The sequence below is a fragment of the Nannobrachium achirus genome (assembly GCF_963921795.1).
Source record: "Nannobrachium achirus genome assembly, chromosome: 16".
In the NCBI taxonomy this organism is placed as follows: domain Eukaryota; kingdom Metazoa; phylum Chordata; class Actinopteri; order Myctophiformes; family Myctophidae; genus Nannobrachium; species Nannobrachium achirus.
The window spans coordinates 44,711,817-44,726,766 of NC_137823.1; the positions used below are offsets into that span (position 1 = coordinate 44,711,817).

At 41.6% G+C, this 14,950-nt stretch overlaps 1 protein-coding gene across 5 annotated transcripts in view; it reads right to left on the minus strand.

Moving 5' to 3' along the window:
- Nucleotides 1-14,950, minus strand: part of tulp4a (TUB like protein 4a) — a 46,439-nt gene that overhangs the window by 28,323 nt on the left and 3,166 nt on the right. For 2 of the 5 annotated variants that reach the window (XM_080745116.1, XM_080745114.1), the window contains exons 3-4: nt 14,036-14,157; nt 12,657-12,798 (exon numbers count right to left, since the gene is read on the minus strand). In XM_080745116.1, coding sequence (XP_080601242.1) covers nt 12,657-12,798; nt 14,036-14,145 — 252 coding nt within the window. In that variant the 5' untranslated portion in view covers nt 14,146-14,157. Of the gene's footprint in view, nt 1-12,656; nt 12,811-14,035; nt 14,222-14,950 lie in introns of those variants that run through there. The other 3 variants (XM_080745115.1, XM_080745112.1, XM_080745113.1) reach the window with 2 other exon arrangements.

Below are 14,950 nucleotides of genomic sequence, written 5' to 3' on the forward strand. Positions count from 1 at the left end.
AGATAAAACAGAAATAAAAAGTACGGCAGAACATCACAGGTCCTCTCCCATTATCAGGGACTGGGTCCCTGACTATATCCACTCCAATGTTTGTCGGTGAATGCAATCTGTCTCTCACCAACATGGGCACACCACACACTATGCATGCATTCACTGAATGCAGACAACAGCTCTTATGTTTAATACAGACAACCCGAAACCTCACCAACTCCCCTCAAGACACATTCTTTTTGCCCCACAGGGCTCAAAAAGTGACCGGCTACAATAACATTCATCGATCTCCTGGCACTGGGCCCTCGGTCAGAGGTGTGTGCGGTAAGGTGATCTGTGTGGTAGATTTACAGTGCTCTCACTTTTACTCCCAGTGACATAAATCCTAATGCTATCCAAGCCACCAGGGAGCCAACACAATGCGACTAGGTCTGCAGCACTGGTCCCCATGTTAATTTGAATGGGCTGACCATATCACCACACACCACAGAAAAGCCTGGTTATCCATCATTCAGCTGCAGCAGTCACCTGATGATGGCTGCAGTAAACACACAGTAACGCTGCCTAGCTTGGGCCCATAGTTTACATTGCAAACTATGGGCCCAAACTAAAAATCTAAACTTTACAAGCTTCGGCAACATTGTCAATGGTAATTAATGAGCACGCAGGAATCCTGTTTAAACCAAATTTAGGCTGATTCCGGAAGTTTTTTTCTGACCCAGACCCAATCGTTTGTGTGTGTGTGTGTGTGTGTGTGTGTGTGTGTGTGTGTGTGTGTGTGTGTGTGTGTGTGTGTGTGTGCAATAGTACTAATGCTGCTCATTCACACAAACATAACATTGATGTCACCAAACAAACAACTTAGCTCAGTAGTTTAGGAATACTTTAGCCATGAAAGAGTGCATGTGCCCACTCTGCCCCTCATGGCATACTGTAATCCCTATCCGTGTGCGCGAGCGCGCACGTGTGCACTGTGCACGTGTGTATGCATGCTTGTGTGTGCGCGTGTGCGTGTGTGTGTGTGTGTGTGTGTGTGTGTGTGTAAATTTAGCCCAGCGTGGGGCTTAGTGCGAGCTGGTCAGTCAGCCCGTAGGGGGGACAGCTGACAGCCTAACTGTGACGCTGCGATTTAGGGGATCAGACGTCACATGGAGACAGACAGGATGAGACTGGGCACTCACAGGACACAGAGGCTGGCTGGCCAGCCAGTAATGAGAGACAAACACAAACACTGAACAGCAGGGTGGGGAAATAACTTATGTTGTACCTGCCACAGACAGCACTCATCTGAATTGGGTGTCTAAATCCACCAGACTTTCAAATGATCAGTTCCATGGGGCTGGTGGAACTGACAAAATGTGGTGTTAATATCCCACCCATCTACATACTTTTCATGTTGCAAGTCTTTTAAATGAGGGTCAACTAAAATTGATTATTAATAGCTAGACATCTACAAAATTAGAGTGAATGACAAGCTGTAACAGGTCCGCTACAAGCACGGTGCGTGCACAGACGCATCATCATCATCTACAGCCCTTCCATGACAAATAAGAGACAGAGGCTGCAGGTTCTGAGACCAAGGTTTCTTACTAAGGGCACAGACAGAACATTCATTGACAACTGTCCTGCAACATTCAAACCTATTATCTGTTGCTGTGCTTGAACATCTTGACATCTGCGTTATTAGCATAAACAGTCTTGCTGAAATAATGGTAACATGGACTCCTCGTGGTTGTGCTAACGATTCAAAGTTTGGTTGTAAATGAGCGGGTTGTAAGACACAGCCGGGAGACTCAAAGTCACGTTTGTTGATCTTCCACTTTGGGGAAGGGAAGGTGGTTGCATGACACTTATCTATTTAGTCCCCCCTTCTCCTTGGTTTTGATTTGATCGGTCTGATGAGGGACACTCTCTCCTAAAGTTGAACCATTTTCTACTTAAAAAGCTCTTGGCACTCCGCAAAAAGACGCTGGATGCTTGTATAGATACTTGCATAGGTTGTGGTTGACCGAGAAGTCCATGTTTCTTGATAATGGAAATAGTTGAGTGATTGCAATCATTGTTCGTTACTTCTCCAATAGCAACTGTGGCTACTGGGTCTGTACTATCGAGGGTTCCCTCTCGATAGTATGACGTCCACCTCTGAACTCCTTCGACTGAATCTTATACTCGCGTCGTTAGTCTTCCTGCAGTACATGTGGAAACCCTGGTTTCTATTTATTTACTGCTCTGTGCTCATGTGGTCTAGAGCAGTGGTTCCCAAACCTTGTAGCTTGTGACCCAAAAGAGACATTTGGGACCAAAACTAGTGAAAATAGCAGATATACAAGCTCACAACGCGGTAGATTGGCTATTTTCACTACTTCTTCACATTTGTGTTCTAATTTATGGAATTTCTTTGATTTTCTTTCATTTCTTCATGAAATTACAAAAAAAGAATAATTGAATTTTGTTTTTAACTCAGTTAGCGCCGGGCGACTTTACGAGCGACTAGTTCACTATGGCGTTTGGTGCCGAGCGACTCGGAGCGACTTTTATATAAAAGCATTGTTTAAGATTTTAATATGTGTTTATAGACGGAGCGAAATGGTTAGCTTACCTCAGCTAATGTCCACACGTAAACCGTGAAAAAAAAGGATACGATTATGACGTCACCTTTAAACCAGGGCTTCCTGTTGACAACAGGCCTCTGCTAGCGTTAGCCTCAATGCAACCATCCGACCCTCACGTAGCTTCACTAGGTCGGATTTTGATTCTGAAACTTTCTGTGTGGCATCTATATACGTCCCGATGCCCATACCAATGGTGGTTTGAGACGATCAAGCACGAATTGAACAGTATTGAGCTGAAATGGTGACCGGCGGCCCGTCCATGTTAAGTCAATGAGGACCAAGTCAGCGTCTCATCCTGTTATGTGGATTTAAACAGGCTTAACATGGGACCATGTCAGTGTATGGTGTATGGTGGTCTCTAGTGGTCATCTGGTGGTATGGTATGATGAACGTGCATTCGTTAAGGTGGTCTGGTTAAGGTGGTCTGGGGGGATACAAAATAGCTATTTCCTGGCGTTATAAGCGCACATTCATATTCATATTTTGGAAATCTGGCCCTGTATGAGTTAACTCATACAGTGCTGAGGTAAGCTAACCATTTCGCTCCGTCTATAAACACATATTAAAAGCTTAAACAATGCTTTTATATAAAAGTCGCTCCGAGTCGCTCGGCACCAAACGCCATAGTGAACTAGTCGCTCGTAAAGTCGCCCGGCGCTAACTGAGTTAATTACGAGGGGGAAAAAATGCTTTTTGGGGAATGTTTTTTGAAAATGTTTTGAAATAATAATTAAAAACAAAATGTAGGAAACCAAAACTTAAGGGACCCAGAAAAATGTGTCGGCCACCCACAAATGGGTCCCGAGACTCCCGACCCAATGTTTGGGAATCAGTGGTCTAGAGCCCACCTACTACTGTACATGAATGCACACACACAGACCGTTTCCGTATCCTGTCAAAACCGGATCATTTGCAAAGTACGGAGTAATCAGCCCCGAAAGAGAGGAATAAAAAAAAAATCTATGAATAAATAACTCAACTAACCGAAGGTTCGAACCTTGTAATTGAGATCCAAACGCCAATAAAAGAACAAACATTGAAATCTTCAGCCCCAGCTGTCAGTGTAGGCCCGTTCTCTGACTGAGGCGGCCACTGACCCAAGCAACTGCACAGAGAGTACAAAAATCAAATCAGGGGAAGGGACAGCTGCATGTTTCACTTGAGTCAGCAGGAGTGTAAGGAGGACACAGTTAGGGCATCAGCAACATGTCATGGGTAGGGATGGGACGATATGAAAATGTCATATCACAGTTATTGTGACCAAAGAAATCGCGATTTACGGTATTATCGCGATAATCAAAATATCCCCAACATCCATTATCCTGGGGCAAAACATTTGCCAAAAAATTGCGGATCTACAAGCTCGCAACTTGTGAGCTTGTAGATCGTAGATCGAGATTTGGTAGAGAGTGAAAAAAAGACTGTGTCAAGTACGTTATTTCCAGGTTCGGTTAAAGTGGTACCCGGATATGCAGCTCGGCAAATAAAAGGTGAATTGATCCCAGTGCATGACGGAGGGCAACTTCGCGATAAATTATATCTTCGCGATACGATTATTGTGAGTGTTTTTTTATCCCTAGTCATGGGTGCAACCACGGTGCACAGGTGAGCCTCACCACCAAACTTAAATAATCGTTGGGTATGTAGCTCAATTTTAGTTTTCGTCGAGAAAGCTACACAAATCCTTTTTTATATCACATCAATGCAACAAAAAAGAAGTTGCAGAATATTCCGGGACTAGTCTAGGTCATAAAAGGAAAGCAACTTTATTAAGGGAAGCAAGGCATTTTGGGGGGGAAAAAAACTTTGAAGAACTTCATAAAGTTGAATGAAAGTGGGCCAAAACTTGAAACAAAGCAGCAGCTATCTCTACAGGCCAACCGCTCCCTCTCTCAGAAACTTTTCCAGCAAACACAGATACACCTGCACCTGGGGGAGGACATGTTTGTGCATGTTATGCAACACGTCCTCTTCAGGGATGGATTAGCATGCCACGGTGCTGCTAATGCTGTAACCGCTAAGCACTTCGGCCAGAGCCAGTGGCACACAGCACAAGTTCACACATTTGTCTTCTGGCCAGAGACGAGATTCTAAGGTCAAGAGTTCGAGTAGTGGAGAAAGCAGGAGACAGTGACTTAAGAACACGAGGAGCAGAAGGGATGAAACGTGGCACGAAGAAAGCAAGGGTAGTACGACATACAGACAGACATACAGACAGACAGACAGACAGACATACAGACAGACGGTTGGAGGATCAAGCTATAGTGTTGCTGTTGGGCAGAAACCTTGTACATCCAAAGGTGATATACAAAAAAAAGAGAAAATAATTTGTTCCAATTAATCCAATGTAGTTCATATTTAGTCACAAGCTCTTGTCAATAAGTTCCATTGTTTCAATAGTTTTAAACCCACAGACAGAATCACTTTCACCTTCATCAAATAATAGTGAAAATAGCGCATCTATGAGCTCACAACGCGTTGGGTGATGGGAGTACAGTGATGAGAGTACAGAGATGCTGGACAAAATCAGTTCCTTGCTCATCAGGATCAGCAAAATATTACCATCGTATGTAGTATGTATGTTACAATTAGGGCTGCAACTCTCAATTATTTTCTTAGCAATTATTCAATCAATTACTTTCACTCAATTACTTATTTTATCATTTGTAAATCAATTAGTTCTAATTGATTAGACTAATCAATTAGATTAACCAATCAAGCCTTATTTAATACTTTGTTGTAGAACAGTGTCACACAAAAATAGCACGCTCAGCTTGTAGATCGGCTAATGTTGAAGAAAAGACAGTATTTCAAATTCAAATAATCTTTTATTTTTATTTTATTTTTTTTATCTTTTTCATCAATGAACTGTTGCAATCCTGGTAACAATCAGTCATGACTGACCAGTGTACCGTCCAGATTTGACTGATGAGGCCAGATGGGCAGCATCACTGCAGTCATTCCAGCGCCCCACAGTCTCCTCTCCACCAAACCCATTTTTAACAACGCCATAAAGGTCCCTGATCAGTGGCTGTCCCTGTGTGCCTTCTCTACTGGAGATGTACACTGATTTATTCATGGGGTTCCGCCAGGAAATGGCTTTTTAAATGCATGGAAACGTCATAGGACTCACCTGGGAGTATAGAGAGAGGAAGGTGGGGGTTAAATAAGGCCGACAGAGGTACTTGTACAACATACATTACATTCACATTAATACTGATGGAGTTACTGCCATTAATTAAAAAGTACAGGGAGAGGTACGAGTTATGACATGGTGCAGATCAGTATATATATAGGCCAGTAAGGCCACAAAAACCAAGAGAAGGCATGTGTTTTGTACATGACAGTAAAGTGGCAAATACGAGCAAAAGCCTTGAAGAAGTCAATTATCTTTTGTGGATAAGGGCTTTAGACACCACATATTTGTATTTCATCAGCCTCTACAATGACATTGTAAAAAAGGCAATTCAGCAATTCGAAAAGTCTAGGAAAGAGAGTGAGTGTGTTTGTATATGTTGGACCTACAGAACTAAACAAAAGTCGCACACCGTTAACGGTGGATATGCGTCGTTGACTCAAACAATGCTTCCTCTCATCTCGGCTCTCAGCTTTTGCAGTCTCAACACACATACTGACATTCTGCTGAGGCACAATGCCTTTCATATTTTTAGCAGCAAAGGTAAAAAAAAAAAGAAGAAGAAGAATTCTCCCCTTGAGATTCATTGTCACTTAGTGCTCTACTTTCTCTCACATTGTGCAACAGAAATAAAAGTCCAAATGGCCATTCAGAGTCAGACAACCAGCAAATAAGTGGTATTGCCACGCCTGCAATGTATGTATAGAACGGACATTTAAATAGCAATAGAGCTTCACAGCAAGTTAGTATATCTACGTATGTACGTCTGTAATTCACTTATCTTTATAACAGTTCAACCAACTGACTTGGTGCAGTGCACAGCGTCTAGTTGGTCGGATAGGCGGTGACATATCGATTGGATGGGCAGTTCTGGACAACCGCATATCCAAGCCTCAGTGGCAGGCTGAGTCATAGTGATATAACTATATATGGGCGTATCAGGGTTCTTTATGGTTATGTCAGAGTGAAGTAGACATGGTCCTGCCTATACAGTATTTGGGCACATCAGGTTTGTTTATATTTACTCTATGTCTGAGTAAGAGGCACTCTAAAGAGGCCCACATTCCCATTAGGCGATTTTGAGCGGTGCTAACCGCTCCTATGTCAGGCTTTGTGTGTGTGTGTGTGTGTGTGTGTATGTATGTATGTATGAGCACAGGTCTCCATTTATGGAGATAACTGATGTCACGTACAGAATGGCCCATACAAGGAGATATGCATGTGTGTCGTGTTTGATACCATTTACAGGGGCGATTTTAATATATAGGAGGAAGGAGGATGTATAGACTTTAGGAAGGCTGCACAGTATAAGGTATGCTCTGATGAGGTTTTTCTGCAGCATCAGAAATAGCCTACGTCACTTTTCATCTTTATTTTAGTGTGACACTACTGACACACACACACACCCTCCCCAAAGGCATTGCTTAAATTAGGGTTTAAAAATAGTATCAAAGCATCTATGGCCAATTTCCTTTCCAATATCCCTTTTTGGTCTGTCTCTGGAAGACATATTTATAGACCAAAAAGTCTTGCTGGCATTCTAGATGGCTTAATGAAACTGCCAAGTGCTTTTGCAGACAAAGCTGTTGGGGGGGTTGAGGTGTGAGTGCACAATACAAGCATGTATTGTATTTATCATAATCATCATGTCATAATATGTAGAAGCACCCCAAAAAATATAAATGTGTAAATATAGTGCTTCATGGATTATTTATACAAATATTTGTATTTAATACTAATAATTACAATTTTTTTTAACAGATTCATCATTCATGGGGTCATGTCCTAACTCTTTATTCAATTATACTGTGATAATCATTTTAGGGCCACAGAAATAAGGGTTAACAAGGAAGATTCTATTTTAAAACAAATATCAGTGAGATAAATAAATGTTAGTTATTTCCCAAATAATGAGCTGAGGCAGTGTGGGCAGGGCATCAAGGTCTCTTTAACCTCAGGGCATATCGGTTTTTGAAGGGAATAGGCAGTAGGAGCGAGATCATTTAGCGACCTACAACCGGGTTGCGACGTGGTCGGTAGTTTTCAGCAACCGGGTCGCTAAATCGAGCGACCGGGTCGCAAAATCACCGACCGCGCCGCTAAATCGACCAACCCGGTCGCTAAATCTACCGACCTGCCTGCAGTTTTAGGTCGGTAGATTTAGCGACCCGGTTGGTACATCTAGTGACCCGGTCGGAAGATTTTGCGCCCCAGTCGGTCGATTTAGCGACCCGGTCGCTCGCTTTAGCGGCGCGGTCGGTGATTTAGCGACGCGGTCGGTGATTTAGCGACCCGGTCGGGAGGTTGCGTGGCAGGTTAGCCTAACTGAGGTAAGGTTACTGAGGTTAGGTTTAGGTTTAGGGTTAGGGTTAGTAGCCCGGTGGTCGGTGGAAGCGACCACCGGTCGGTGGATTTACCTACCCGGTCGGTGTTTTAGCGTCCCGGTCGGTGGTTTTAGCGTCCCGGTCGGTGGTTCTAGCGTCCCGGTGGGTGGTTATACCGCCCCAGTCGGTCGATTTAGCGACCCGGTCGGTCGATTTAGCGACCCAGTCGGTGTTTTAGCGTCCCGGTCGGTGGTTTTAGCGTCCCGGTCGGTGGTTCTAGCGTCCCGGTCGGTGGTTTTGCCGTCCCAGTCGGTCGATTTAGCGACCCGGTCGCTGAAAACTACCGACCACGTCGCGACCCGGTTGTAGGTCGCTAAATGATCTCGCCCTCTCTCGGAATAGGGCCAAACTGGTGGCCAAGGCCTAAAATGGCTTCCATGGAATTCCTGTCCTGGGGAATACACACCTGCTTTTCACTTTAACACGTTGATTGTCAGGTATTCATTAATTAATGTAACTTTTTTTTCTTTTTCCTCAGTGTTTTTACCTCATTTAGTTGACACACGGAACGCACCATGTGAACAGGATGTAAACAGAGGCTGTCTGTAAGGTCCGACAAGCTTTTCTTATTTCACCCAGAAAAGAAAAATTGTATCCACGATCATGGTCCGTTGGATATAGCTTGATTTGACCAAAAACACAATCTGGGAAAAGAATCCGAGATAAATTAATTTTTCTGAATCAGATATCATTGGAGCGCATGTAGAGAAGAAATCTGGATTATGTCATTTAGGCAGCCTTGTCAACTCTCCTGGATCTCCCAGGAGTCTCCTGGATTTTGAACCCCTCTCCTGGGAGTCTCCTGGATTGGCAAATCTCCTGGATTTCTCCTGGATTTTGTATCAAACTCCCAAAATTCACCAGAACACAGGAAATTACATCTACTATGTTAAAAATTTTCTGGGGGAGGACCCCCAGACCCCCCGCTTTAGGGGTGGGGGCAATGCATGCAAGAAAGATCATACAGATATTCACTTAAGTAATGACTTAAAGATGAGAAATCATTATTAAAGATGTCCTTTTGCTTCTGTCATCAGATCTGTACTCCTACATTTGGCATATTAGGCTGAAATTGTACACATGCTAGTAAAGTAAGCCTGATAAATGTATCAAACATGCACAAAATTCAACAGAACACAGGAAAATATATATATTCATAAGTTTTGGGGAGAGGACCCCCCAGACCCCGGTTGGGGAGTTCCGCGCACCCACCAAAAATAAATCTCCTGGATTCTGACAGTCCAATGTTGACAACCCTGCATTTAGGGTCGGATCGGTCTCCTAGCAACTTACAGTAGTCCAGAGCCTACACTAGCGCGATCATTGAAAACACAAATTGAAGAATATATTCGTATTTGGAGGTGAAGTGTTGGATTTGAATTGACAATTATAGTCGTCAATGGCAGTCAATGTGTTTAAAAAAGAAAACGAAATAAAGATTGTTGTGGAAACGACATAGATGAGGCACTGAAGAAACATAAATGCAGGTAAAGCTTAGTATACACCTTACACACTTTGAAGCTACTAGCTTATAATGACTTTTCAGGGCTGTTGAGGGGAAACAAACACAGCACTTGATAGATGATAAAATACTGTAGGACATTAATCTGCAAGAGAAATTCAATCATTCTTTGAAATATGGATATACAAGGTTTCTGCCAGAGAGCAATGATAGGTTTCTATTAAGCCATTTGGTGCATGTTCCTCTGAGGAAGACTTGGGGAGAAAGGTTCCTTTGAGGATAGATGGGTGTCCTCAAAGGACTTGTCATGAGTGTCATCTTTGGAAACTGTTCAATCCCACAACGTGGTTGTGCCCCCGTTTGTTCTACAGGACCACCATCTATTCTGTATCATCCAATAAAAGACAGCCAACTTAAAAGCTTGTCTTTCCTACAAAGCCCATATTGGCCAAAGTCCAGGAAACGCATCCATTCAGATATTCACTAATTTTAAAGTGATCCCAGGACACTCAGGTTTAGACTATCAGTTATGAAAACATTTTTTTTTGTATGCTGCTGGCAACACTGACCTTGGCAGGACTTGACTCCTACTGGATGAGCTCATGTTGCATTTTAGTGTGCTCTTTCATAATGTGAGCGAGGTTGATTTGTGTGAAAAGGACACTTGTCAAACACAATGACAATGCTGAATATGACGATACTTTAGAAGAACATGTTGACACCTCTACATTTACTGCTGAAGGATCAGCGTTATAAGTTATAATGAGTGGGATTTGTTGGTTGCGGTTTGTAAACATGTTTCAGTTTGTAACTAACAGGTTACATTCCACGTTATTCTCTCTCTGGACCAGGGATCTTAAAACATGTTTTCTTTTCTTTTTTCTCAGTTCAAGGACCCCTTAGCTGAGAGAGAGATGAAGCAGGGTCCCCCTCAACATAATGAATAAAATTGTCTTGCGGATGAAACCTTTCCTATAGATTTCATAGATAGCTTCATAAACTTATTTGACAGCAATATCATCAGTGTTGTGTCAATGTTTTTTGCCAGACCCATGAAATGGGTAGGCCTACATAAGCAAATGTCGGTCTGTCCGGGTTTTCTATATAAAGGGTATATATGATGATGACATGATGATGACATGCCTACAAAAGGCATGATGTCATAAATGATGATGACAGACAGAGGGTTGGCAGAACCGGGGTCTGGCACAACCAGGTTGACCTGGTCTAGTTTTATATACACAATAACATAAATCCAACATTAATATATAAGATAATGAGTAAACAGACTTTTTTATAAATCTGCTATTTTTATCTTATAGTCTTTAACCACACTGACCCTGACTATACCATTTTGTGGATGTCATCATAGGCGGGGACATTTTCTAATCTATATTTTTCAAAAATCGTAAATAAGAAAATTACATTCTCACAAATAGCAAATCTACAATCTCTTACAGTAGAGATGCATTGCAGCTTGAAAGATCCCCTATTTTCAACAAGGGTTACGGATGGTCTAAAGGTTTTCAAGAGCAAATTCACACAGGTGCACCAGTACCATCTAGTATTTTCACATCAACACTGAGCTCACCTCAATACCACAAGGGACCTCGCCTCCCCTTTTCTACGCAAAACTCCTTTCTACAACCACAGCCACCCCACCAATTCCCAAGCCGATTGGGCTCCTTGGGTCATCAGAACTGGGATATCGATGTGAGTGAGCTGATATGTCATAACCTGACAGAATTCATTAGGCGGTGTAATTTCCAGACTGTCAGGGACACCGAATTATGCACAGGGCGGACAAATGATGGATTTCACATTTCCCAAAGCGCTTATTTATTGCTTTATATCAAATATAGAGTGGAGAGTGGAAAAGACATCATCAATTTCAGTACTGAAGTTAGTGTAAGGGAGGCGGATATAAGGGAGAATTCTTAGCCACGATCAAGAAAGAAAGAAAAGAAAAAAGCTACAAAGGCCACATTATCATGCTAAACAACCAAACATAGAAGTGTTGAGGACAGATCTGAGACAAAGCTAGTTATATAATTGTAGTTATTGCCAGTATATATATATATATATATATATATATATATATATATATATATATATATATATATATATATATATATATATATATATATATATATGTGTGTGATGTGCGTGCGTGCGTGTGTAGTACATACATTACACGCATGCACGCACGCACAAAAGATATAAATAATCATAAGCGAAAGGTGGATCTGTTCTCCCCTGCATCACTGTGAACAAAACAACAGGCATATCAGCATTTGGAGCCTGTTCAAGTGGGCACAGTCCCACAACATATCTGCTGCGCTTCACTCCCTCTCTGCGGGGTTCCATCCACTCTCCAGTCAGCTGCCTTATGGAATGCTGACACAGCACCTTGGTCCATCTGACCCACAGTAATACATCCACTCGCAGTTAAAACACTGGGGCTGTATGTGTGTGTGTGAGAGAGCCTTGCTCACAGCCAGCACTGAATGCGTATAGCCTACATACTGTATGATAGTGCAGTTCTCAAACCTTTTAATTTGAAGGACCACATAACTCTGAGTGTACAAATGGAACCAAATGGACCCGCAAGGATCCATTTGTTACCATTTTAACCCTGATGGTCCCTAGACCCCACTTTGATCACGACTGTGACAGTGAAAAGGCCTAAACGCAACTCAGCAGATCTTTACAATCAGAACATGATCTTGGGAGCATAAGGAAACTTTGACAGCATTTCAATGTCGTGTAACGCAGTGTTTCTCAAACGTTTACATTTCGAGGTCTCCCTTTAACTCTGACAGTGTACAAATGGAACCAAATGGTTCCATATGTATGCTGTTAGAGTTACATATTTTGCAAGGGTCAATTTAGACCCACACAAGGAACCCACAAAGTCCCTGGTGTAACCTATAGGCTGCTACACAAAGCACAACGCAAAGGATTTTAATTAAAGTAACTTATATTTTCATTTTCATTTCATTTTGTGTACCGTCAAGTCTACAGAAACAGGCCACACATCTGACCCTCTTTCCCAAACAACCGTTGCTTACCTCACTATTGTGTCCTCTGAGGTTAAAGTTGATCCTCTGCGGGGTGGTGCGGTCCCTCCTGCAGTGGCTGGATGTGAAGGTAACGCCGACCACTCCTCTCCCGTTGCCGGTGGCCAGCCAGCCCTCCTCGTAGTATCGTTTCCTGCACACAGGCCTGTCACTATTATTACATAATCACCTAATCGCAATTATTTTTGCATGAAACGTCATAATCGTTTCCATGTTGGAAAATGTTCGTTCTAGGGGTGTAACGATACATCTTAACAGCAATTCGATACGCATTCACGATACATGATTGACGATACGATACATGGACGATATTGGTTCATTCATGGCGATACGATACGATTCAATGATTTAAAATCGATATAGTAACTATTTAGCAAATAAATTAAATCTGTGTGAAAGGTGTGGATAGTGCAGGTTTTTAAGGGAAACATGTATGGATATAAATAAGTAGACACAGTGATTATTTGCCAAATACATGCACATTGTATATTGACAAACCTGTACCTTGACATGAACCCAGAGATTACACACATTCATCGATAGACCAGTGTAGCTATGGAAAGGAAAAGTAATTAAACCCCTCCCTTTAATTTTTTCTTCTTAAAAATGCCAAATACAATGCACAAGTAGGTAGTATCGATACAATCGATTCATTGCACTGCCGATTCGATACGATACAAAATAAAACGATACGATTCGATTTTAGCTGTTTTCATTTCGATATACTTCGATTTTTTAAGTTATAAACGATATTTCGATACAGTTACTATATCATTACACCCCTAGTTCGTTCATACATTTTCAAAAAATAAAGAAAAGAATAAATCCCATTGTGAGCTTGATGCAATTATTTCCACTATTTGTAACCATTTTTACAAAGTACAGTACAATGTTATTAAATATGACAATAATTTCTTTGTGTAGTTCAGTAATGTGTCATATCTGTTTGCGAAGCCTTAACTAGTCCTTAAACCACAAAAGTGTTTTTATTTCACCTAGTGTAACCCTTTTCTCTGTAAACCCCAAAAGTCCATTGGGTTCAATGGACTTTTTCTGTAACCTTTTCTGTAACCCCAAAGGTCCATTGAGTTCAAAGGACTTTTTCTGTCCCTTTTCTGATTGGACAATATAATGTCCAATCAGACAAGCTTCACGATACATCACAAATTATGTAACAGTACACATCTTTTTCCCAGCCGAATCCTCGCGACTCACGTCAGTGCAACCACACTTACAATTTCCCAGAATGGCACCTTTCTAGTTGTTTATTATGTCCCTATGTTCAATACCAAAAACACGATTAAGTCGTTAATTGCAATTATTTGTGGGACAATGAATCAAGCAAAATGTCACGATGGTGGCAGCCCTACCTGCACACCGGCTTCTCCTTCTGGCTCTTGGGCACACGGCCCTTCCACGACAGGCAGAGGATGTTGGAGTCACTGCAGAGGACCGGTCCATGTTCCACCGCCGCAAACATCCTCCCTGCCGCCTGGAAGTGTAGAACTGTCACAATTATTACGTTACCACAGTAGTTTTCAACCTTTTTCCTTTCAAGGTCCGTTATGTATTGGGAATTTGAGCCACGGACCACCATTCGATGAGATCTAAGCCTCTCAGACCCAAACTTTTGAATATTTTGTTATCGCTGCATAGGATTTTGTGGTACCAGTCAGATAGGACTGATAACAGGTCAATCAAAATAACAATTTCTTCTACATTCTGTGATTGTGTAGACTTTTTGTAAATTAAGTAATGCAGATGTTTAACAATAATTTAACTATTGAGAGCGTAAAATGAAAACAAATGGACCCATGCGCTCTCAAGGTCCATTTGGCTACCAACTCTCCCATCATTTAGCTGGGGACCACTGGTTGAAAACCACTGCATCACATACTGTACATGCATGCCCAATAACAATTACGGTATTTGAGATAATTTCAATTATTTGGGATAATATTCATACTTTCCATTTTTTACTTTTTCCCCCCAAACATTTACGTTTTTATTTTTCAAACATTTTCCCAAATTAGCCATTGTGCGCTTGTAGATCTGCTATTTCCACAATTATTCTTTTTTATATTATGAACATTATTTGCATTATTAAAGTAGTTTAACCCCAAAATGATTTTTTTTCTTGAGTTCAATAATATTGTTTTGTGTTTGTCACATGACATAAGACAATAATTTGTTTATAATAAATGTAGTCTAATCAAATTATTGTCTTAGGAATCCGACAAAAAAACAAAAAAATATTATTGAACCCAAGTCTCCATGGCGTGAGT